The sequence below is a fragment of the Pristiophorus japonicus genome, chromosome 15, assembly GCF_044704955.1.
Source record: "Pristiophorus japonicus isolate sPriJap1 chromosome 15, sPriJap1.hap1, whole genome shotgun sequence".
Taxonomy (NCBI): domain Eukaryota; kingdom Metazoa; phylum Chordata; class Chondrichthyes; family Pristiophoridae; genus Pristiophorus; species Pristiophorus japonicus.
The window spans coordinates 38603545-38629657 of record NC_091991.1 but is presented as its reverse complement, the minus strand read 5'-3'; the positions used below and the strand labels follow the sequence as shown (position 1 = coordinate 38629657).

At 43.2% G+C, this 26113-nt stretch overlaps 1 protein-coding gene across 10 annotated transcripts in view; it reads right to left on the bottom strand.

Moving 5' to 3' along the window:
• Positions 1 to 22546, bottom strand: part of ankrd26 (ankyrin repeat domain containing 26) — a 185982-nt gene extending 163436 nt beyond the window's left edge. For 9 of the 10 annotated variants that reach the window (XM_070900319.1, XM_070900325.1, XM_070900327.1 and 6 more), the window contains exons 1-5: positions 21772 to 22546; positions 8580 to 8694; positions 4270 to 4443; positions 2787 to 2893; positions 318 to 455 (exon numbers count right to left, since the gene is read on the bottom strand). In XM_070900319.1, coding sequence (XP_070756420.1) covers positions 318 to 455; positions 2787 to 2893; positions 4270 to 4443; positions 8580 to 8694; positions 21772 to 21974 — 737 coding nt within the window. In that variant the 5' untranslated portion in view covers positions 21975 to 22546. The remainder of the gene's footprint in view (positions 1 to 317; positions 456 to 2786; positions 2894 to 4269; positions 4444 to 8579; positions 8695 to 21771) is intronic. The other variant, XM_070900326.1, reaches the window with a different exon arrangement.
• Positions 22547 to 26113: the final 3567 nt, after the last annotated feature.

Genomic DNA, 26113 nt, shown 5'->3' with positions numbered 1-26113 from the left:
ACATATGCACTTTTCAGTAGAGGTTCACTGGTTTAAAAATAGCCAGAACCTGGCTGATTCTCTCCCCACACCAACAGCCAGAAGTATTGAGATAAATTGTAACACACAACTATTGTCCTGGCTGAGATAAGCCAACCAAGCACTGACTAGGAATTGAGCATTCGGCTTTGTGATCTGCATGTCTCAGTATAAAATCAGACAGTACCATTACATACTAACCCACCATTGCATTAGTAATACCACTGCCATGCCAAGTGCATTACTGCACCACCTCTAAACATGAATAAATGCAAGATATTATACTGTAAAATCCTTACGCATGGTGTCCATTCATAATTGCATGATCTTCAGCTGTCCATCCTTTATCTTCTTTTAAAGAAATATCTGCATTGTAACGTAGAAGTAGCTTAACCAAGCTAATCTGTCCATTACTTGCAGCAATCATCAGGGCAGTTCTAGTAGGAACAGAATACAAAAGATTTACAAATCATTGGCCCATGTCATATATTTGAATTATAAACCATAAGTAAAACATATTCCTCTATTTTGTGGACTCTTAAATAAATCTGAATGTACAATTCCCCTGAATTAATAACTCAAGACAATTTATTTGATACAAGTGACCATTATGATCCCTTCCTGTCTCCATTTCTGGGGATAGGTTATTGACAAACATTCACTATAAGGCCACTGACTCCCATAGCTATCTGGACTACACTTCCTGCCACCCCGATTCCTGTTTCTTCGTCTCCTTCACATCTGTTCTGACAATGCCATCTTCGATACTCGTATGTCTTCCTTTTTCCTCAACCGAGGATTCCCTTCTACCATGGTTGACATGGCCCTCGACAGTGTCCATTCTATTTCCAGCACTTCTGCTCTCTTCCCTTCCCTTCCGCCCCCACCCTTGCCCTCACCTTTCACCCCACCAACCTCCATGTTCAACGGATCATCCTCTGCCATTTCCACCAATCCAGCATGATCCAACCACCAAACACATCTTTCCCTCCCTTCTCCTTTCAGTATTTCAAAGGGACTGCTCCCTCTGCGACACCCTGGTCCACTCTTCAATCACCCCCAACACGCCCGTTCAGTCCGTAAGCATGACCCTGAGCTTCTGGTTGCCTGTCACTTTAAATTCCCCATCCCCACTCCCACTCCCACTCCCACTCCCACCTCTGTGTCCTCAGCCTCATGCACTGTTCCAATGAAGCTCAACATAAGCTCGAGGAACAGCACCTCATCTTTCGTTTAGGCGCTTTATAGCCTTCTGGACTCAACATTGAGTTCAACAATTTCAGACCACAATCCCTGTCCCTATTTTTTATATTTTTTTCTCTCTGTCCCATGGCAGCTATTGATGATTCTGCCATCATCCCTTTTGTCTCTTAATTCCTTCTGCCTTCCCCCCATCACAGAACTTCCCTTTGGTTCTTTCCTTCCTTCCTCCCTTTCCCTATTCCTATTCTTGCTTAAAAACCTGTTACATTTCTCAATCTTTCCAGTTCTGATGAAGGGTCATCGACCTGAAACATTAACTCTGTTTGTCTCTCCACAGATGCTGCCTGATCTGCTGAGTGTTTCCAGCATTTTTTTTTTAATTTCAGATTTCCAGCATCCACAGTATTTTGCTTCTGTATGATCCCTTCTCACCTGGTTGCACAAAATTTAAGGCATCTCCTCCTTTTGGTGTGGGATCATCATCAATACTGGATTGATTAGATTTTTTAATTACAGCCCTACTACTTGATGGGCTTTTTACTCAAAGCACCATGTTTGGCATCGTGGAGCAAGTCATAAAAGGCTAGTAATGCCATTTCAATTTGGCAACAGAACAACTCACTTTATAGAGGTTGGGCTTGCCCATTTACCATCCTTGGTATAGGATGAAAACTCTATTGGTAGCATTTCCAGCAACTCTAACCTGAATAGCAAAGGAACATCTTTACTATAAAGGGCATTTGTAGCAGTTTGGACAGGGAATCCTGAAATCTCTAGCCAAACTGCTCTTGCTGACTCTGAAGGGATCAACTGTAGTCTAATGCTCTAGTAAGGCTGTATACATAAGATTCACCACAAGCTGAAAAGATGGTGCCCCAACAAGCCTCAACATTCCTCAAACCCAAACAATTTGACAATCTGGTTGATCTTTTTAACTTCTAACAATTCCTTGGTGTCAATGAGCCACTTCCATTTATTTTCCTGTTACTCTCCTTTAATTCCTCCCCTTAATCAGCTATTACAAGGATGTAAATCTGCAAAGTTCAAAGCTATTAACCTTCGTGATTTTTCAGAAGAAAGGTACTGCACTGAAAATAGATTAAGATATCAGAAGCTAAAATTTCCTCTTCCTCTCTATGGTACTTGGAATATTAATATCACATGCTTGGAAGAACTAATTGTTCTCAATGAATGGCATTAAATGCATATTCTGAAAAAAAGAAAGATAGTCTGGTTGAACAATTGGATTCAATTTAAGCAATGAATGCAGACTAGCAATTTGTGGTTGTTCTCAATGAATGGCATTAAATGCATATTAAAAAAAAACAAGGCTACTCTGGTAGAACAATCAGATTCCATTCAAGCAATGGAATGCCTACTAGCAATTTCTCACATTTTCTTTTGTGTGAGGACTCTTGTTGTTGGCAACCAGAAAGTACCGCATACCAACAGCAATATTCAGTGCTTGATAGGTATTACTTCAAGGATTCCGTAAAAAAAGAGAAAATACATGCAAATTTCCAACAAAAGTTCTTAATGTAATAATTTAAGTGTGTAAACTGTACCTCCCAGTTTTGTCCTTGGCATTGGCATCTGCACCTTCTTTAAGGATAAATTCTACCATTTCTTGATGGTTCTCAATAACAGCCAACAGTAAGGGAGTATAACCATCCTTTTGGAAACAAATAATATATTTAAATAATTTAATGACTACAGAATAATTTGCAATTCTACAGCCAATGGATATGTTGGGTCATTTCCACACATAAAATATAGCACCTTTCACAACCAAAGCACTTTACAGCCAATTAAGTACTTTTGAAGTGTAGTCACTGTTATAATGTAGGAAATGCGGCAGCCAATTTGCGCACAGGAAGAGCAACGTGATAATGATCCGGATTTTGTCGTCGGTTATGGCGGCATGCTCTCAGAGTACATCGCCATACCTCCTTTGAAATCTACTGCAAGTTTGGGATTTCTGCATATGCTTGCGCAAAATCTGGAACTTCTGGTCTGTTAATGTACAGGTGGCCATCCGCACGGGCCATGAAAAAGCAATTGTTGGTCCAGAGTTGGGCTATGTGCCCACTGACTGGCCAGCAATTACGCACGGAAATGTTATGGTTGATGCAAGGAGATTTTTCAGGCATGATTAAAACATTTTCATATCAGAAATTATACACATGCACTGTATCAAATGAGTTGCTGCAAATATTGGCCCGGATTAGAGTTTTAATGTAAGTAAAATGTGTGTGACTTCTGCTCATGTGTACCAGGCTATATAGTGACAGTATAGTAGACTTCATTCGGCGCTATGAAAAGCATTTTCTGAAATAGCTCATTTCATCAGATCTAAAAGGAAAAAGACTTGCAGTTATATATCGTCATTCACGACCTCAGGCCTTCCCAAAGCGCTTCACAGCAAATTAAGTATCTTTTGAAGTGTAGTCACTGTTGTAATGTAGGAAATGCGGCAGTGAATTTGCGCACAGCAAACTTCCACAAACAGCAACGTAATAAGGACAAGATAATCTGTTTTAGTGATGTTGATTGAGGGATAAATGTTGGCCAGGACACCGGGGATAACTCCCCTGTTCTTCTTCGAAATAGTGCCATGCGATCTTCTACGCCCACCAGCAGATGGGGCCTTGGTTTAATGTCTTAACTGATTTTCCTGTAGGCAATTGCTAGCAGCAATTTAATTGGATACATTGTTAAAATTCAGACCACCATTACAAATATGACTGAAGCTTAGCACATTGCAAGTAGTCATAATAGGTATCTGATTTCTATTAATATATACAGTTTTAAACTTGGTTTGATTTGATTTTGGTGTCAGTGCCATTACTAGTCTGAGTTCTATTGGAAAGTAATACTACTGATTTGTGTCAGGCCCTTAATGTATGCATCAGCAGGCATTGTAATCTGCAACATATCACATACTCTGTATTGTACCATGGCCACCAAGAAAGTGTGGCAATTTTGTACAACTCAAAAAAAGACAAGTGAAAAGATTACAATTATTAAAAAACACACGAATGTAAGCACCTTATTTTGAGCATTTAGGTGTGCATCATGCTCCATCAAATGCATTACCAAAGAGATGTTAGGGATCAGGGCAGCAAGATGCAGGGCAGTATTTCCATTAATGTCCACAAGGTTAGGATCAGCATCGTGGCTTAGTAAGATAACTGCACAACGTTCCTGTTGGCATTGTACTGCCTGTGGATGACGTAAGAAAAATAAGTTTGTACAGTAACAATTTTTCACAACTGAATACATTTTTAAGTTCATTGTCGTCAACCACTAGCAAATCTGGATTATAAATTGCATTTGCTTTGCCAACAGTTCACAATTAAAGAACGTTCTGTGACATAGGATACACAATTTATTTATGGGCTATTATTTAATTGAAACTTATTATAATAACTCACAGTACTTGTTACTCCTGTAGGTGGCACTATGATAGGTAGTTACAATGTAAAAGGTGGCACATTGCATGACACAATAGCTGCTATTTTATAGAGAGCGCATATTATCCAATGATTACCAAATTACCTTCTCTGTATTTTAATGCCTTCATTTAAATGTTTACTTAAAGGCCTTAACATCAGGCTTGGATTTGATATTTTGCCCAGAACTGTGACTCGGAGATAAATTTGGATTATGCAGTCAAACACAGGATGCATCTGTACCAGTCAACTATACTGATGGGATATTTTGCTGTAGCTTCTAGCACTTTCTGCTCAGTAGTTTTTCCTTCAAATCATTTTGAAAAATAAGGAAGGCATATGGCCTAGTCTCAGATGTCTGTTAATACTGTTTACAAACTGGCCATTAAGCTATGCAAGATGTGCCGGGATAACATTTTTTACAATTTCCCTTTCTATCAGTGGGGAAGAACCAAGCCTTTGGTTACCATCTTGGGGAACTCAGTCCATGGGAACACAGGAAAAGGAGTAGGCCATTCAGCCTCTTGAGCCTGTTAGACCATTCAGTTAGATGATGACTGATCTGTGTCTTCACTCCATTTATCCACCTTGGTTCCATATCCCTTAATACCCTCATCCAACAAAAGTCTATCAATCTCAGTTTTGACATTTTAAATTGACCTAGCGTCAACAGTTTTTTGGGGAGAGAGTTCCAGATTTCTGCTACCCTTTGTAAAAAGGTGAGTTATGAGCACATACCTACATCCTGCCACTCAACAGCACATTGCTTTGTCAAAAATTACATAATTGGGAGATAGTTTTTTATTCAGATTTACTTGTTTTCTCCTCTTCAGTGAATAAATAAAGTGAATACTGGATGGTGACATGGCAATTGTACAAATCTTTCTTTACTATGGCTATTAATCGGAGTATATTACTAGCAATGGTAAAGAGTATATTAACCAGCCCAAAATCTTCAATAAAGATGTTAACTTCTCAGGGATTATTGCAAGTTTAAAAGTTCCATCCCAATAGCTCCCCAGGTCCTGGTAGACGCCACGGTCCTCTCAACTCTGGCAACAAGATTCAAAGGTATTTCCAGATTAATAGCATGAAAGTCACATCTTTCTGTATAGTAAAGAGTTTTAGGTAAAAGAAGCATGTACAATCTCATCCCAGATCCCAGTGACTGCTAGGCATGCTTGGTCTTTTTGACTCCAAAGATGGTTCCAGGCACCATATTATCAAGCTTACAAAACAATTTAGTTTAATAACTCAACAGAACTGCAAAGATACAGAGTAATAACATAACATAAGAAATAGGAGCAGGAGTAGGCCATTTGGCCCCTCGAGCCTGCTCCACCATTCAATAAGATCATGGCTGATGTGATCATGGAAGTAGTATTCTAACTCACTCTGGAAAAACAGAAATACAGTGGCTTTGTAGCTCCCTTCTTATTCCCTCTGTTCTAAAATGCAACAGCTACACTACCTATATTTATACCCAACTTATTTACGACATACGCAAACTGGCCTTGCCCTTTTGCTTTCCCATAACCAGAGATACCTGTACATTGTCCTGACTATGACTACTTACACAGAAATACATTTTAACAATGTTGACATGTAAAGGTCACAGTTGTACAAATGTTCAATAATTTTCCATTGTAGGAACAATGCATAACAGTACAAGAAACACTGATAAACTCGTGAGCCTACAATCTGCTCTCACCAAAGTTCCTAGAAGCTGACTTAAAACCCTTTGGTTAGGGGAGTGAAGTTGACAACAACATGAGTTTTTCTCCCAATATCAGATAAATTTGTAAACATAAATAACTCAATCTTAGTTGTTCCAACAACAGCACTAACCCGTTATCTTGTATGTCGTTAGATCTTTCCTTTATATCTAACATCATTGTGTGTAATCTTCCAATACTGACATGATCCTAGTTATTGCGCTTAAGTTACAATACTCCATGTTCTTGCTCTATTCACCTATGGTTAATATACATATTGTTTCAAAAGAGTGAGTTACAAACTTGGGAGAGGGACCTGCGCAAATGTTAACATATTCAAAGATCTGATCCAAACATTGAGAGACTCTTGGGACCCCATGTCCTCACTTTAGAAAGATAAGTGCACCTTCCTGCCACTCGTGGAGAGACAGTATCTCAACGTTCCCCAACTTCTCAGTCTGCAATGCAGAGCAAGTGCTACGCGCTAACCAACTCAAATATATTTTTAAAAATCAAGTATTGTGCAATAATAATAATTTTAAAAAATACAAATTTAAAATGGGGACTGAATTAAGTCTGCACACGATGACCAAGTATCCCCCGACTATAACCGCACCAAACCTCGGGATCATCCTTGGTCTTGACTCACTTGTGCAGGAACTAGTTGATTTTCTGAATCAGTACATTGTAACTTTTTTAATAATAAATGTTTAATGTTCACATTCAGAGAAATTGGAGAAAAACTAAATTAAAATTAATTCAGGCAAGTATTCTAATTTACTCCACTCAAGACAAGATAATCCACACACACTAGTCAAGATTTGGAATTTAGCATTTTTTTTCTAATTACAGAGATAATTCAACATTACATGGCAAGTCAAAACCAGGTCAGGGGGTGGAAGAGAGGTGTAAAGCAGAGCAGGAAAAAGGAGGATTGGGTTAAAAAAAGGGCAAGAAGGCCTGCGTGAAGAGAGAAGGGACAACAGGTTTGGAGGATGTTTGGATGAAAAGTGGTGATGTTTCCCTTTGTGCTCTGTGGAGGAAGTGGACAGTGGGACAGCAACACCTCCTTGCTCAGTTTAGGGAAGGGGAGGAAAAAGGACAAAAAGGTACACATTTGTGTTTAAATGTATTGTTTTTGAATCTAACTACTTACCTATACCAACATGTTTGCTTCCTAACATGACAGAGACGTAAAGTTAGGCTGCTCCACAATGATACTTGGTGGTGAGAGCTTACAAATGCATGCAGACTCAACCATTACAATCAGCTAGTATTTTAGCAGCTACAGTCTGACAGCCAAGGCTGAAAGCACTATTACAGCGCCACCTACAGGTGTAACTAACACCGTAGACAAATGTTGACAGAGCATAACACAAAAGTTTTGAAATGGAACGTTGTGACCGCCTCTTCACTTTTAATATACAATAGATACACGCTATGTGTAGTAGCGAAAAGAATTAATCAGGTGAAAAGTAATTGAGTAAAGTTCAAATTTAAAGCAAGAAAGGCTGAGAGAAAGGCTTAATGTGTTCATGGAGGAATAACTGAGTCCCACATTCCAGTAATTAGGCTGAAACAAGAACAAAGGGTCTCACAAGGGGCTAGGACTAAGGTCAGAGAATTCACTGAGGAGATAACACTCCTGAGAGCACATACAAGACAAATGTAGACAGCTCACAGAAATAATAAGCTGAGGCAGCCATTTTCGAGTCACACAAGATAGCAGAAAACAAAACCTCTTTGAAATGAGAATCGCCAGATGTACTTGTCAAGGACACCAGTCTAAGAGTTAAAGCCTGGGAACAAAGTTCACAGAAATGTAACACGTAACCCATAGGGGGCCTCCCAGCCAAAGTGGCTGTAACTGAATGTACCAATGAAATTACTGTAACTGTATTAACCAATGTATTAGTAGTAGATGGGCGGGAACTGGTGACAAATAACCAATGGAACACTTCCCCGTGTAGTTTCATTATTTTGACTGTAGTTTGAATAAAATATAACAGCACAGGCTGTTCCACGAGACCGGTGAGGATAGCATCCAGTCATGGTACTGATGCGACCAGATCTCTCTTGATCGATCAGGTTTTAATAAACAATTTTTTTCTCTATACGGACCCTGTGGCGAGTGTTATATTTTTAATACTCCGCAACAGACTGGTACAGCAACCACTTATTTATTTCTTACCTTCATCAAAGGGGAGCGGTTATCATTGTCACAGATGTTCAGTTTTGATTTGTTTGACACAAGGAATGCAACTGCGTCTGCATGTCCAGCTGCACATGCAAGATGCAATGGTGCTCTAGAAGGAAAGTGAATTATGTAAATATGCTAATTTGTACATCACAGGACTGCTATGACACTGATGCAATCCAAGTAAAACATTCTAAAATACTTCCGCTTTTTAAAATAATTCATTTTTTAAAGTAACATTGACCAACTTAGTATTTTCTTAGATTGCAGAATCATAGGATGTTACAATAGAGGAACAGGCCATTTGGCCCATCAAGTCTTTACTGATATATTTTGTCACATGAATCATCTAATCTAAATCATACTGTCCTGCTTCCTCCCCATACTCATGAATACCCAATAACTACTTAATTCTGTTTCAAAAGAATGAATTTATGTACTCGGCTTCTACTGTTTATGGCAGAAAATTCCACCTTCTGCATTAAAAATGTTTTCCTCTCGCCACTTAAATTCTCTTTCTAATCATCTTAAAATTCTGTCCACTTGTTACAATCTTGGCAACCATTGGAAACAATCCACCACTATCTTACCATAACCTTTTATGAAGACCTCCATCTGGTCACAACTTTAACCTCCTCATCTATTATGAAGAAACCTTAATTTTTGAAGTCTCACTTCATAATTAACACCACTCCCTTTTGCTTTTGATCAATTCACTTAAATAAAACACTTAAACAGTACAGGAAAATATTAAGACTTTATATCTGGAAAATATTGATGCCAACAGATCTTAATAATGCATTAACAGTTTCAGGAAGGAGCAGACCTTTGGTCTATCCAGCCCACCTATCCACAATAGTTCTTTGCCACATTTCAAATAACCCTGAATCCCATTTGTTGGCAAGAACCTGGTTATAGTAACTATTATATGTGGAAGCTTGGTCAAAGATTATTTTCTGTAAATCATAGTCAAGTGTACATTTACCTGGGCCTGGACCAATAATCCAAAGACACGAGTTTAAATCCCACTATGGTAGTTTGTGAATTTGAATTCAGTTTAAAAAAAAATTAAAAATAAATATGGAAGTAGCAGCTAATATCAGGACACAAACAACCTTCCGGTTATAAAAGGGGTCGGGGGTCTAGTAAGGAGGAGGAACTGAGGGAAATCCTTATTAGCCTGGAAATTGTGTTGGGGAAATTGATGGGATTGAAGGCCGATAAATCCCCAGGGCCTGATGGACTGCATCCCAGAGTACTTAAGGAGGTGGCCTTGGAAATAGTGGATGCATTGACAGTCATTTTCCAACATTCCATTGACTCTGGATCAGTTCCTATAGAGTGGAGGGTAGCCAATGTAACCCCACTTTTTAAAAAAGGAGGGAGAGAAAACAGGGAATTATAGACCGGTCAGCCTGACATCGGTAGTGGGTAAAATGATGGAATCAATTATTAAGGATGTTATAGCAGTGCATTTGGAAAGAGGTGACATGAAAGGTCCAAGTCAGCATGGATTTGTGAAAGGGAAATCATGCTTGACAAATCTTCTGGAATTTTTTGAGGATGTTTCCAGTAGAGTGGACAAGGGAGAGCCAGTTGATGTGGTATATTTGGACTTTCAGAAGGCGTTCGACAAGGTCCCACACAAGAGATTGATGTGCAAAGTTAGAGCACATGGGATTGGGGGTAGTGTGCTGACATGGATTGAGAACTGGTTGTCAGACAGGAAGCAAAGAGTAGGAGTAAATGGGTACTTTTCAGAATGGCAGGCAGTGACTAGTGGGGTACCGCAAGGTTCTGTGCTGGGGCCCCAGCTGTTTACACTGTACATTAATGATTTAGATGAGGGGATTAAATGTAGTATCTCCAAATTTGCGGATGACACTAAGTTGGGTGGCAGTGTGAGCTGCGAGGAGGATGCTGTGAGGCTGCAGAGTGACTTGGATAGGTTAGGTGAGTGGGCAAATGCATGGCAGATGAAGTATAATGTGGATAAATGTGAGGTTATCCACTTTGGTGGTAAAAACAGAGAGACAGACTATTATCTGAATGGTGACAGATTAGGAAAAGGGGAGGTGCAAAGAGACCTGGGTGTCATGGTACATCAGTCATTGAAGGTTGGCATGCAGGTGCAGCAGGCGGTTAAGAAAGCAAATGGCATGTTGGCCTTCATAACGAGGGGATTTGAGTACAGGGGCAGGGAGGTGTTGCTACAGTTGTACAGGGCATTGGTGAGGCCACACCTGGAGTATTGTGTACAGTTTTGGTCTCCTAACCTGAGGAAGGACATTCTTGCTATTGAGGGAGTGCAGCGAAGGTTCACCAGACTGATTCCCGGGATGGCGGGACTGACCTATCAAGAAAGACTGGATCAACTGGGCTTGTATTCACTGGAGTTCAGAAGAATGAGAGGGGACCTCATAGAAACATTTAAAATTCTGACGGGGTTAGACAGGTTAGATGCAGGAAGAATGTTCCCAATGTTGGGGAAGTCCAGAACCAGAGGTCACAGTCTAAGGATAAGGGGTAAGCCATTTAGGACCGAGATGCGGAGGAACTTCTTCACCCAGAGAGTGGTGAACCTGTGGAATTCTCTACCACAGAAAGTTGTTGAGGCCAATTCACTAAATATATTCAAAAAGGAGTTAGATGAGGTCCTTACTACTAGGGGGAATCAAGGGATATGGTGAGAAAGCAGGAATGGGGTACTGAAGTTGAATGTTCAGCCATGAACTCATTGAATGGCGGTGCAGGCTAGAAGGGCCGAATGGCCTACTCCTGCACCTATTTTCTATGTTTCTATGTTTCTATGAATGGTGACCATGAAGCTATCAGACTGTCATAAAAATCCCATCTGGTTCACTAACGTCCTTCAGGAAATAAACCTGCCATCCTTACCTAGATTGGCCGAAATGCGACTCCAGACCCATAGCAATGTGGTTGACTCTTAACTGCCCTCTGAAATGGCCTAGCAAGCCACTCAGTGGTATCAAACTACTGCAAAGTAGTATAATACCAATAAAATTGGACAGACCACTCGGCTTTGAACTAGGCATCAGATTCGGATATGATAAAGGCACACCCAGCCCAGTCAATCCCGCAAAGTCCTTCTTAGAAACATAGAAAATAGGTGCAGGAGTAGGCCATTCGGCCCTTCGAGCCTGCACCACCATTTAATAAGATCATGGCTGATCATTCACCTCAGTACCCCTTTCCTGCTTTCTCTCCATACCCCTTGATCCCTTTAGCCGTAAGGGCCATAACTAACTCCCTCTTGAATATATCCAATGAACTGGCATCAACAACTCTCTGCGGTAGGGAATTCCACAGGTTAGCAACTCTGAGTGAAGAAGTTTCTCCTCATCTCAGTCCTAAATGGCTTACCCCTTATCCTTAGACTATGTCTCCTGGTCCTGGACTTCCCCAACATTGGGAACATTCTGCCTGCATCTAACCTGTCCAGTCCCATCAGAATTTTATATGTTTCTATGAGATCCCCTCTCATCCTTCTAAACTCCAGTGAATACAGGCCCAGTCGATCCAGTCTCTCCTCATATGTCAGTCCTGTCATCCCAGGAATCAGTCTGGTGAACCTTCGCTGCACTCCCTCAGTAGCAAGAACATCCTTCCTCAGATTAGGAGACCAAAACTGAACACAATATTCCAGGTGAGGCCTCACCAAGGCCCTGTACAACTGCAGTAAGACCTCCCTGCTCCTATACTCAAATCCCCTAGCTATGAAGCCCAACATAGAATTTGCCTTCTTCACCGCCCGCTGTACCTGCATGCCAACTTTCAATGACTGATGTACCATGACACCCAGGTCTCGTTGCACCTCCCCTTTTCCTAATCTGCCACCATTCAGATAATATTCTGCCTTCGTGTTTTTGCCACCAAAGTGGATAACCTCACATTTATCCACATTATACTGCATCTGCCACGCGTTTGCCCATTCACCTAGCCTGTCCAAGTCACCCTGCAGCATTTTAGCATCCTCCTCACAGCTCACACCGCTACCCAGCTTAGTGTCATCTGCAAACTTGGAGATATTACACTCAATTTCCTCATCCAAATCATTAATGTAAATTGTAAATAGCTCGGGTCCCAGCACTGAGCCCTGCGGCACCCCACTAGTCACTGCCTGCCATTCTGAAAAGGACCCGTTTATCCCGACTCGCTGCTTCCTGTCTGCCAACCAATTCTCTATCCACGTCAGTACATTACCCCCAATACCATGTGCTTTAATCTCTTGTGTGGGACCATGTCAAATGCCTTTTGAAAGTCCAAATACACCAGATCCACTGGTTCTCCCTTGTCCACTCTACCAGTTACATCCTCAAAATATTCTAGAAGATTTGTCAAGCATGATTTCCCTTTCATAAATCCATGCTGACTTTGACCGATCCCATCACTGTTTTCCAAATGTGCTGCAATTTCATTTTTAATAATTGATTCCAACATTGATCACTAACGTCTGAGAAGTTGTCCCAAAGTTGGGAGTTGTCCCACAGACTAATCAAGCAACAGCTTGACAGTGTCATACAGAATCGTACCTAACAGCCAACATCCCAGACTCCTCCATCACCATCCCTTGGTAAGCCCTATCCCACCAGAGGTAGCAGCACAGTGCTATACAGTTAGGAGGGAGTGGCCCTGGGAGTCCTCAACATTGACTCCGGACCCCATGAAGTTGCATGGCTTGAGGTCAAGCATGGGCAAGGAAACCTCCTGCTGATTACTACCTACCACCCTCCCTCAGCTGATGAATCAGTACCCCTCCATTTTGAACACTTGGAAGAAGCACTGAGGGTAGCAAGGGTACAAAATGTACTCTGGGTGATGGACTTCAATATTAATCACCAAGAGTGGCTTGGTAGTACCACCACTAACCGAGCCCTGAAGGACATAGATGCCAGACTGGGTTTAGGACAGGTGGTGAGAGAACCAACACGAGGGAAAATCCTACTTGATCTCGTCCTCGTCCTCCCCAATCTGCCTGTTCCATGAAAGTATTAGTAGAAGTGACCACTGCATAGTCCTTGTGGAGATGAAAGTCCACCCTCCATCGTGTTGTGAGGCACTACTATCGTGCTAAATGGAATAGATTAAGAACAGATCCAGGATCTCAAAATTGGGCGTGCAGGAGGCGCTGTTGGCTAACAGCAGCAGCAGAATTGTATTCCACCACAATCTGTAAGCTCATGGACTGGCCTATCCCTCACTCTACTATTACCATTAAGCTAGGCGACCAACTTTGGTTCAATAAGGAGTATAGAAGAGCATGCGAGGAGCAACACCAGATGTGCCCGAAAATGAGGGGCCAATCTGCCAGGAAGAGCAGAAGTGTTCCTTCAGCCTCTACAAAGAATCCTTGGACCTGATCTGCTCCAGGATCTCCTCCACCCCCACTTACCTTAGTGCTGGGGTCAGCTCCCTCTGGTCCCCAGTGGCTGCCTCTGACCGGCACGATTTTAAAGAAGAAACAGCTGTTTCTTGCTCCCTTCCTGGCCGTTTTGGTCAGGACATCAACAAGCAACATGTAAATGAGGCCCAGCCTTTAAATTCAACCGGGCCTGCTTGCTGCCACTCCCAGATGGGAACGCCCTTTACTGCTTTTCTGCCTAGCAGTAAAAATCAAGGCCAATGGTCTCTCTCTTTTCCTCTCCATTTATCTCATCTTATTTCTCTCACCCTGATTTTCTTCACTCACCTGTCTCTCCCCTGATGTTTTACCTCAATTCATCCCCCTCTTTCTGCTTCCAACACATCTCTCGCACCCCCTTTTCTCTTTTTGACTATGCCCTGACCTCTTTCCTCCATCTGACCCTCATCCCTGTGCTCCAATCCATTTCTTCTCACCCTAACCTCTCTCTCTCTCTCTGTCCCTCTCACCTCCCCAGTCTGGCTGGAGAAAATTGTGGCTGACAGGGCCAAAGAAAAGTGACTGAGCCTGATATTTTTTCAAATTACTTCTAGAATGGAGAGGATAAAGTGAAGTGGGGAGCAGAGTGCCATAAAAGGCATAGACAGAGTGAGTCAGCCATAATGGCAAAATGAGGAAAGGTGGGTAAATATTATGTAGAGACTGCAATAAGCAGCAGATACATTTTTTTTTAAATGTCAAATTTTCTAATTTCCTAAAAATTGGTAATTCTGTCAAGATAAACAAGGATCTAATTAAGTTGCCGTTAAAAAGCATTTATATCACGCCTTTCATGACCTCAGGATGTCCCAATGCGATTTACAGCCAATGAAGTACTTTTGAGGTGTAGTCACTGTTGTAATGTAGGAGACTCGTCGGCCAATTGTAGACAGCAAGCTCCCATAAACAGCAATGCGATAATGAGCAGATAATCTGGATTTAAAAAAAAAAACTGATTTTGGTTGTGGGATAAATATTGGCCATGGCTCCCCTGCCCTTCTTCGAAATAGTGCCATGGGATCTATTACATCCACCTGAGAAGGCAGATAAGGCCTCAGTTTAATGTCTCATCCGAAAGACGGAGAAAGTCTACAAGACTTGTAGTAAGTGCTCTTTAATCTCAACAGACAGCATCCTTATGTGGTAATCACATTTGAACACCACTAGAGTGAGCAAGTGACAAATGAGTAGAAATTAATAGACAAAAATCTCATTATTGGCAACTAGGGGCCCAAAATTGGTGAAAGCCCCTGCCCAAGTGCCGTCCGAAGGACCGCCGGTGGCTGCCGAGGTACTGACGGTTCTTTGGATGGAATATTCATCAACAAGGTCCCTCGAAGGTCAGTGGGCAGCAAATGAGGGACTTACACCACCAATCTGGGCAGCAGCCAGAGGGAGCTCCCAATCTCGCTGGCAAAGGTTCTTGCCGCCCAAGTGCCGCGGAGGATGGAGGGAAAAAAAACATATCGGAAGACCTTCAAGGAACCCCATTGAGGTAAGTCACTGTGGAAAAAAAATGTTTACTAACCTTTTTTTCAGGATCATCATACTTACCATCAGGGACAGACCAGCCTCCAGCCAACGGTCCACCCCCATTCTGGCGCCAACTCCCGCCCACATGAATATGGGAGCTCGGGGGAGCTCAGTTGCACCACTTGGCCGTCTGCTGACGTCAGTGGGCGCTTCCCGGCGGCTCTCCCCTCCCGCCCGCTCCAGCCCACCTCGAAAGTGGCACTGGACAAATCTTCCAGAGGAGTGTCGGCGACAGTGGGCGGTGAGTTCATCAATTTCGGGCCCTAGGTATTTTACACATCTCATTTCTGAAGTTAGGCAGAATAACATTAAGAATTAGGAGCTGGAGTAGGCCATAAAGCCCCTCGAACCAGCTCCAACATTCAAGATCATGGCTGATCTTCGACCTCAACTCCACTTTCCCCGCCCAATCTCCATATTCCTTGATTCCCCAAGAGAACAAAATCCTATCCATCTCGGCCTTCAATATACTTAACGATTCAGTATCCCCCACAGTCCTTCAGGGTAGAGAATTCCACAGATTCACAATCGTCTGAGTGAAGAAATTCCTCCTCATATTAGTCTTAAATGGCCAACCCCTTATCCTGAGACTATGTCCCCTAGTTCCAGACACTTTATTCCTGTATAGCCCAAAGCCATGCAGATCAATGGACTTATGAGAGCTGTCGAATCCATACCAAAGTTTAGCCTCAAATATCACAGAGATGTTGACAGGTTATCAGTTCTTTTCAAGATTATGGGCTCAATTTGCCCCAAAGTTTTTTTTGGGCATACTTGAAGAGTTACACCCGTTTTTTGGGGGCCCAAAGACGTCAAAAAAATTGTTATAAATTTTACCGTTTGATTTCTTTATTTTGGCTTAGCCTAACCGATCCTTTAGTTTTGGGGGCGGAGCCTTGATCTGCGCCAAAAAATCAGGTTGCCACGGTAACTAGGAACACAATGCAGGTTGAGGCTGGAAAGTGAAACATACAGCCAGCTCGCAACCTGCACAAACATATTAAAATACATTGCAGCAACTTACCTCCATTAAATTATTAAAGTTTGCCCCCGCCTCCTCCAGCGATGCCGGTGCCGATCCCCGCTCCTATCCCAGGCTGAATATCCTGCCGGTCTGCTTCCCGCCCCTAGCCCTGACTGAGTGGCCTCCCGGTCCACTCCCCCGCACCTACCCCAGGCCAAATGGCTTCCCGGTCCACTCCCCCGCACCTACCCCAGGCCAAACGGCCTCCCGGACTGCTCCCCCGCATCTATCTCAGACTGAGCGGCCTACCGGTCCGCTCCCCTGCTCCTAGCCGAATGGCCTCACGGTCCTGGTCCCCCGCACCTATCCCAGGCCGAATGGCCTCCTCCCTCCCGGTCCCCACACCTAACTATACCCAAAAGGCTTCCCCCCTCTCTCTTACCTCTCCTCCTGCTGCTGCTGTCCGGACATCTGCTCCACTTACCTGCACCGATTTCCTTAACTCTCCAGAAGGTTTTTCTACAGAGGCCACATCTGCTGGCCGAAGAAGAACTGGAGTAACTCTCAGCCACCAAACTTCCCCAAATGGCTAGAATTGGCGCGGGTGGCAGGTTACGCCCCCTTTGACTGAAAAAAACTTATCTAAAACAATCGTAACTAACTGAGTTACGCTGGTGCAAATGCGATTTTTTTTAAACATAGGCCCTAAAAAGCGGCCTGCTCCAGAAAAATGGCGCAAATCATTGTGGAAAATTGAGCCCTATGATTGGAACAGATCAGAAGAGTTGATCAAGCCAGGTCTCATTATTCCTGGCCTAAACATAATAAGCAGTATAGTTGTACTTCAACAAAATTGATACAGAATTTCAATGGTGTAGCTTCTTCTGTTCATGTAACTCATTCAGAGGAAGTGAAATCTAGAGATCTGTCATGATATGTTAAGTTGAAATGCATAGTTCGCCAACCCTGCTAACCTCAATAAATAAAGTGAAGTTTCAGTTAATAATAAATTGGAAGCGCAGTGATTGGGATAACAAATCATGTGGCCAAGGTATAGAATCACCCGTTATTAAGCAAGATAAACTATTCACTATGGGTTTGGTCCAAATTATACAGCAGAAAATCTTAATACTGAATGCAATTTGTTTCATGCACATTGTAAAGTCAGCACACAGTAATTTTTTAATTATGCATTATTGTGTTTTCATTACAATTGTAAGGCACTATTCATAGTAACTGTAAATTTCAGTCACAAATATAGTATCAGTGACTTTGACTGTTTATAACTATGAACATACATATTACTGCAAACTTGATACACAGTATGCTTGTGGACAATTATCATTGTTGACACCGTTTACTGTAGGATAAGTTCAACAAGAGTAATATGCAAGCACTGGAAGGACTGATCCAGTACTAAAGAGGAAAACGAGAGAGAGGAAAATAAGGAAAGTTGGATCAACATTTAGTACGACTAGAAGGCTCATTTTAAGTAGCAAAACTTCTTCAGTCTTGTCGTAATGCACGTAATTACATAGGGCCCAACTTTGGTGGACATACCGCCCGCAGAACACCCTCATACCGCCGAGAATTGGAAGTTTCGTGGAAAAATAGCTGCATACCACCAACATACTACCCAGTGCGACTTTGGTAGGTGACATACCGCCGCATAACCGTCCGTCCACATGGAGCATCCTACACACCGCCCAAAAGTCCAACATTGGTAGCATACCGCCGACATACCACCGGAGCTGCACACCGTCTGAAAAAAGGTGGTTTTATGCCAATGATTTGTTGGCGATATGTAAACTACAATGTTCCTACCCCACCCCCACCCCCACCCCCACCGGCAATCTAGACCCCCCCCCCCAGAGAGATCTAGTCAACCCCCCTCCCCCCAGAGATCTAAACCCACCCCCCCAGAAAACTGTGAAAATAAATAAATAAACAACAATAATAAATGTTATTCATACAACAGCCTAAGTATTATAAATAAATCAAAAACACTACACAAAACAATTAAAAATCTAAACTTATCTGGAGACACTTAACTGCGATCCGACGTCGTCAGTCTCTGGCCTCTAGACTGCTCTTCTTGGGGGAGGGGGGGCGGAGGTCGATGGAAGAGCGCGTGTATGCAGAACTCGGGACCCGAAGAGTCCCGAGTCCCAGACAACTTACCCTGCACCGCCGAAGCAGACTGTCTGTCGCACTCCACTGACGCACCACTCAGGACCGCCCAGACCAATGTTGCCAGCACTCTGCCCCAGCGGTACCAGGCGGTGAAGATCGAACAACCACCGCGAGACCGCCGAGAATTGGGCAGTCCACCAAAGCCAGGCCCCATACAGACTCTTCATGGCAAAATTGAGAAAATGGAAGTCCAGGGGGAAGCGAGCAGTGGGGGGGGGGGGGCGTCTTAATCAATTTCTATTTCCAAAGTCAATCTTAAATTATAAGGGATTGTATGTATCTCATAATAAAAATCGTTTCTTGTTCATATATACTTCCTTCATCAGTCATGATTTTACATTGCACAATATTAAGTAAACATTTTTAATGGGAATACAAATGTTTAAATGCCAACACTTGTTGCATGTACCTGTAATAATGCCTTTGATGCCACCGGATGGCACTATGATGGAAATTCTGGGAAGGAGGGAAAGGAATGAGAGCAGAAGTGATGCAAATGGGACGGACACAGCCACCTTCCATATTAGTGTTTCCGACAAGTCTTCATTTTTCTTCAACCGAGAATTCCCCTCCACCATGGTTTAGAGAGCCCTCGACTTTAGCCATCCCATTTCCCGCAATTCTGCTCTCACTCCTTTCACTCCTTCCCAGAACCATGATAGGGTTCCCTTTGCCCCCACCTTCCAACCTCCACATTCAATGGATCAACCTCAGCCATTTCCACCACCTCCAGCACGATGCCACCACCAAACACATCTTCCCTTTACCTCCCTGCATTCCGGAAGGACTGTTCCCTCCGCAACACCCTAGTCCACTCTTCAAGCTGCCCCCACACCCCCTCCCCTTCAGAAGACATTTTCCCATGCAAGCACGGGAGATGCAATACTTGCCCTTTTACCTCCTGCCTTCCCACCATCCAGGTGAAACAGCGATTTACTTGTACTTCTTTCAATTTAGTATACTGTATTCGCTGCTCACGATGCGGTCTCCTCGACATTGGGGAGACCAAACGCAGATTGGGTGATCACTTTGGGGAACACCTCCGTTAAGTCCGCAAGTGCAACATGGAGCTTCCATTCGCCTGTCATTTTATTTTAATTCTCTGCCCCATTCCCACTCTGAACTTGGCCTCCTAGACTGTTACAATGAAGCTCAACCCGAGCTCAAGGAAAAGTGACCTATTGCGATTAGGCAATTTACAGCTTTCCCAACTCAACAATGAGTTTAACAATGAGTTCCACAATTTCAGATCATAACCACTGCCCCCCATTTTTTGAGACAGCTGCTGTTGGTATTGATTATGTTATTCCCATTTACACCTTCTCTAGACCCAGCTTTTGTTTCTTTACTTGTCCCATTATCATCCCTGTTTGCCTTGCACCATCATCCCTTTTGTCATTTAATCTCTCCTGCCTTCCACCCGGTCACAAACCTGAACTTTTGTTCTTTCCTCCCCACCCCCTCCTTCTTTCCCTGCCTCTGTACTACCTGTTACATCTCTAATTTTTTCCAGTTCTGATGAAAGGTTACCGGCCTGAAACATTGGCCTAGAAATCCCGGCCTCCCCAGGTACGTACGGAGTGTGTACGGACCCAGGAAGGCATCGCAAAAGCCGGTTTTCAGCACACAATGCGCATGCGCTGAAAACCGGCTTTTCCGATCTGTCAAACTCCAGCTTAACAGATCCTCTGCATCCCCACAGCCAGGATATTCACATGGGCAAGATTGCAGTATTTACCCATATTGCCCAGATCTCCTGAAAACTCTTGCGCCTGATAAAAGCAGGCACATAGCCTACTTTTATAGGCGTAAGAGTTTTAAAACATACAAAAACATAATAAAATTAAATTTTAAAAACACATTTTATTGTTAAAATCCCTGCCCACTACAGTAAATTTTAAACCATAATTTAAAAAACTTTAAAAAAACATAAATAATTTTAATTTAAATTAATCTTCAATATGTGGTATATTTTTAATTTTTGTTTTGGGTGTTTGGGGGCTGTTTCTCAATCATAATGGGAACTCCTTATTATGAATGAGAAAATACTGTGCCTTGATTGGCTGGATTGAGCCATGTGACTCCAGCTCCACCTTGGAGGCCTCAGGACCGGGATCTCTCGTGGGCGCACCAGGAACAGGTAAGTGCGCATCTTTTTTAACTTTTTCAGTCGATCGCCCCTGGGAAGACCTCGACCGGGATTTCTAGGCCATTAACTTTGTTTCTCTCTCCAAAGATGCTGCCTGACCCGCTAATTTCCAACATTTTCTGTTTTTAATGTTGTTGTTATCAAGATCCTTTCTTACACCCTCAAATAAAACTAAATTAGATTAACAAAACCTCATCTTTATGACAAAAGAAAAGACTTGCATTTATATAGCGGCTTTCACGACCTCAGGACATCCCAAAGCGCTTTACAGCCAATGAAGTATTTTTGAAGGACAGTCACTGTTGTAATGTATGAAACGTGGCAGCCAATTAGCACACAGCAAGCTCCCACAAACAGCAATGTGATAACGACCAGATAATCTGGAGTTGATTGAGAGAAAAATATTGGCCAGGACACTAGGGATAGCTCCCCTGCTCTTCAAATAGTGCCATGAGATTTTTTTACATCCACCTGAGAGAGCAGATGGGACCTCGGATTAACGTCTAATCGAAAGACCTCCCACTGTGCAGCACTCTCTCAGTACCGCAATCTTTTAATGATTTTATTTCAATCCAGATGCTATGATCTTATCTTTAATAAAGGTTCCACAATGACAATCTAACTAATTGGATTGTAGTTTCCTGGGTCACTTTTGCTACTACCAGAAATAAGAGTAATATCTACCAAAGAGGAAATAGGATTAACAGACTTTTCTAAACCTTCAGGATCATAATAGTCAGAAAGGACAAACCAACAAGTATGCAGAAGTGCAAATACCTGTAGAACCAAACTGTCAGGAACCGGGGGCAGCATGTGGCCCATAAGCCAGAGCTTATTTACCCTGCTCTCGATCCAATGTTTCATTTCAACAATTGAAAGATTACATTGAGAACAAAATCAGACTGGTTAATGCCAGGTGCCTTACCTATTTTCTTTATCCAGTTGGTTGACATCATTTTTCTTAACGAGCTGTCGAAGTTTGGGTAAATCCCCAGCAGAAGCAGCTTTATGCAGTTTTCCCAAATGTTTCTCTTTCAGCTCGTAACCTACAGAGGCCACACTCCCAGTGTCTGAGGTATTGGGAGAAAACCTTTTCTTCTTCTTTGCAAAACTGAATATTTTTTTCATTTTTTCACGACTATGGTTAAAGCTGTGCTGTTACCAAATAAACGTGTGGGTGCATCATTCAGCTCTGCCTGTTACAATCAGTCACGTCGCATGGGATGCCTTTCCAAAAAAAACGTTAAATGCAAGGTGGTATAGGTAAGCAAATGCCGGAACCCTACTGTCAGAAAGATGGAACGCCAGACAATTCCCTGGAGATTGGATTAGACAGTTTATCCGTTTGCTGCAGGCGGTGCAACCAAGAACGGTCCAAGATTTACAGCAGATGCGGCTTATCCCTTTGAAGAACAAATAGGGCGCAACAGGTTCCCTTTAATACCAATGTAATGAATAGCGATGATAACTGCACCGTTCCCAGAGGCGGCCTAAAAGACAGACCCTTCAGTGATGGGGCATTTAAAAGACTGATGGATGACACCGAGCAGGAGCTGTGTTGTTTGGAGCGAGAGGTAAAGAGCAATTCCAACGCCACCGTGCGGTTTGCTGACATTACGAAGCCCCTTCCTCCACCATCACCCCACCGTGTGCCTCTGTGCGCCGCTCACCTCCATTCTCTGCCTTCACCCTCCAACCGCCGCTCCTCGAACACTCGCCGCCGCCAGCGCGTGCAGACCGGCTTACGCACCACGACGCAGGCAGGCACGCAAGGCACGCACGACGTCGGGCCGCTGACCAATGTGACGCAATCAGCCAAGAGTGAAGTAAAGACTTGCATTTGTGTTGCGCCCTTCACGTCCAACACACGTCCCAAAGCGCTTTGCAGCCATTGAAGTATTTGTTACCCCCTCCTGCTGTAATATAAGAAACGCGGCAGCCACCTTGCGCACAGCAAGCTCCCACAAAAAGCGACGTGATAATGACCAGATAAGCTGTATTTTCTTTTGGTGATGTGATAAGTATTGGCCAGGACACCCAGAGCTTGACAGATCGGAAAAGCCGGTTTTCGGCGCATACGCATCGCGTGCTGAAAACCTGCTTTTGCGATGCCTTCCCGGGTCCATACACACTCCGTATGGACCTGGGAAGGCCGGGATTTCAGCGCCATTAATTCATGTATGTCATGTTTTAAATTTTTATTTAAACCTTTGCTTAATCCTTCATTCTTTAAAAAAAATTGTCTTCTGCTTTTACATTTTGTGCCACCCTCCACTAACATCTATTTGATAAGGATAAAGATCAGTTTTCTTACTTGCATACTATGCCATTTTCCTTTATATTTCTTTCATAGCCTCTGAGCTTTCATGTCTTTAAATAGGTTTGCAATCCCTGCCATTTCAGCTAATTATAAACCTCATTCCAAACATTTCATTAACCTTGACAGCTCTGAGTGTCTGTGACAAACTTAACTGATTTGTATTTCTCCACTATTATTCAGGAAACTACTATAGTCATTCCACAGTCTTCAAACCAATGATTACTAGTAAACAAACTCGCTATTACCCTGGAGATAACTTGTGAAACACATTATAATGCTTTCACAGGTATGTCTTTCTTCAAGACATAATTACACTGTATTTCTTGAGTTTAAATTTTAATTGTACACATACTAACTTTAAAGCTAAAATGTTTTATTAAAAAAAATGTGGTGTTTTAAGTGCATTTTGTGTTTTCATTGTATATTGTACAAAGCATTTTAAGCTGTGTATAAAGGGTATCGCAAGGCATTGCTCATGGTGAGTCCAGAAATGCTCTTTCATGGTTTGTAACATACATTGGGCCGTAATTTGCTGCAGAAGGGCATCCAGCGGTGTCTGCCCGTGTCCTTCCAGATTTAGGTTTTTAAAATATTTGTGTGGCAAGTTGCTGAAAGTGCGAGCTGATAACATCACAGCGCGGGAAACCGGGTAACTGGGACCTGTGTGAATAGGGCAAGCAACTGTGGTTCTCCTTAACCAATCAGATTGAAGGATTGTGAAATTAACAGATTGAGAAGGAAGTGTAAATTAGAGTGGGTGAATTCAATATAAAATCAGGTTACAGAAAGAGAAATAGAAGGAAAGAAAGACTGGATTAAGAGGGAGAGAAAAAAAAGACAGAAAGGAAATGAAAAAGTATATTAAAAATTTGGCATTTTTAAAAACTCCAATAACAATTAAAATCTGAAATAACAATACTCCACACCTGTAATAGTTAATTTTCAGTGCCAGAGAGGTTGACTGGCAATAATTATCATGACATCGGGCTCAATTTTCCCCAATGCCGTTTTTTGGCGTATTACCAGAGTTATGCCCATTTTTCTTGGCCCCAAGTACTCCAAAAAAATAACTTGCAAGTTTCCCTGTTCTAATTTTTGAAATTGGTGCCGTGCAGCCTGTCCATTAGCTTTGGGCGGGTGGAGCCTAATGTCTGCGGCAAAAAAACAATGCCGTACCCTTCTGCGCATGTGTGGAAAAAAAAGGACGTTTTTGACGTGATTCCTATGGGCGCGCATGCCCAGTACAGCTCCCGGTCTGCTTTCGACCATTTTTAAAGAGCGTGTGAGTACTTTAATTGGAAAAATCAGAGCTGCAATATAAAATGCAGCGCAGTGCAAGGACCAAGAATTTCTTACAGGATGAAGTGGAGGCACCAGTTACTGTGATTGAGGGCAGATGGCACGAGCCGGACACTAGCAGAGGTCACATAAAAGTTACACCAATAGAAATGAAGAAACGCTGGAACCAACTTGCAAAAGATTACTGCGCAATGGTGACCACCCCGAGGTCTGGAGGCCAGTGCAAAAAGAAGTGTCAGGAACTTGGTCAAGTAGTTAGTGTAAGTAATATTTTCATTTATTCAATGCAATTGCAATTGTAAATGTGACCATCTGTATATGTCCCACCCAGCAGAAAGACATCCACTCTAAAAAGTTGTATTTTCATCTTTGCAGAGGAAGGTGGCACACAACAAACAAGAAAGAACTCGAACAGGAGGAGGCCCGGCAAATCTGCAGCCACTGATACCCTTGGAAGAGGGGGTTGCTGCTTTGATGGGTCCTGTCTGGAGAAAAGCAACCACCACTGCATAAACTGGGCCCACACTCAAGGGAGAAGGTAAGTCTTGCAAATTCAACAGTCTGGCTTTGCTAAATGTTAAGTACTGCGCGGGCTAGCCATGCTTCGGTTCATGGGGATGTCCCCTATGTCAGCTATGCTTCGGTTGATGCAATGTGCTATAATTCATCGTGGTCCTTCAAATCAGCCTGCTGCCTGCGCTGTGTGAGCCTACTCATGCCACCCACCCTGCCCCCTCCTCTGCTGCTAACCATTTGTCTTATTTTTGCAGAACCTGAGGCCAACCTTGATAATGCAGAAGAAGATTCAGACACAGCCGAGCCTGAGGCAGAGAACATCTTCCAATCCCACTTTCCAGACCAGGAGCATGGGGGTGAGGGGGAGGGGATGGATGAATCCCCCACTGGTGTACTCACTCTGGAGGAGATGCAGGTGCCGCCCATTGAGGTGCTAGCCCTTTCCCTGAGTAGTGGTTTGAGTGTTGGTGGGACATTCCATGGTTTCCCACCGTCCAAGGCTGTGGGTCCCAGTGGGGTGCAGCGAGGCACACCCAGGGCCCCACCATCCCAGCCTGCGGGTCCTAGTGGGATGCAGCGAGCCACACCCAGGGTGAAGGTGCAGGATCTAACAGATGTGGTTCAGATGATGGCAATGAGTGCAGAGAGCATTGACCTTACCCAATCACTTCTGGACACCATCAGTGGGGTGGGTGATTAGGTATCGGGGTGGTTGGGAGAAGTAACAACATCCTAACGAGAAATGGGAACACTGTCTGGGAACATGAGGGAGGGAATGTCACAGGTAGCTGATGCGCTGTCAGGGAACATGAGGGAGGGAATACTTCAGGTAGTTCAAACACTGTCAGTGAACATGAGGGAGGGTAATTGACACACTGTCAGTGCACATGAGGGAGGGAATGTCGGAGTTAGCTGCTGCAATAAGGGAACGCGCCCAGATGCCGTGCCCATTGACAGAATCAACTGCCACTCCCACTCCAATCCCCGCACCAGCTTCTGAAGAGGTCCAAGCCGGGCCTTCCACATTACCGCCTGCCCCCGTCCCATCAAGAAGTGTGCATTACCCGAGATGTTCGAAAGAATAATCTTGGTAGCAACCCCAGAAAAACTGCGCCACTGCCTGCGGGCAGGG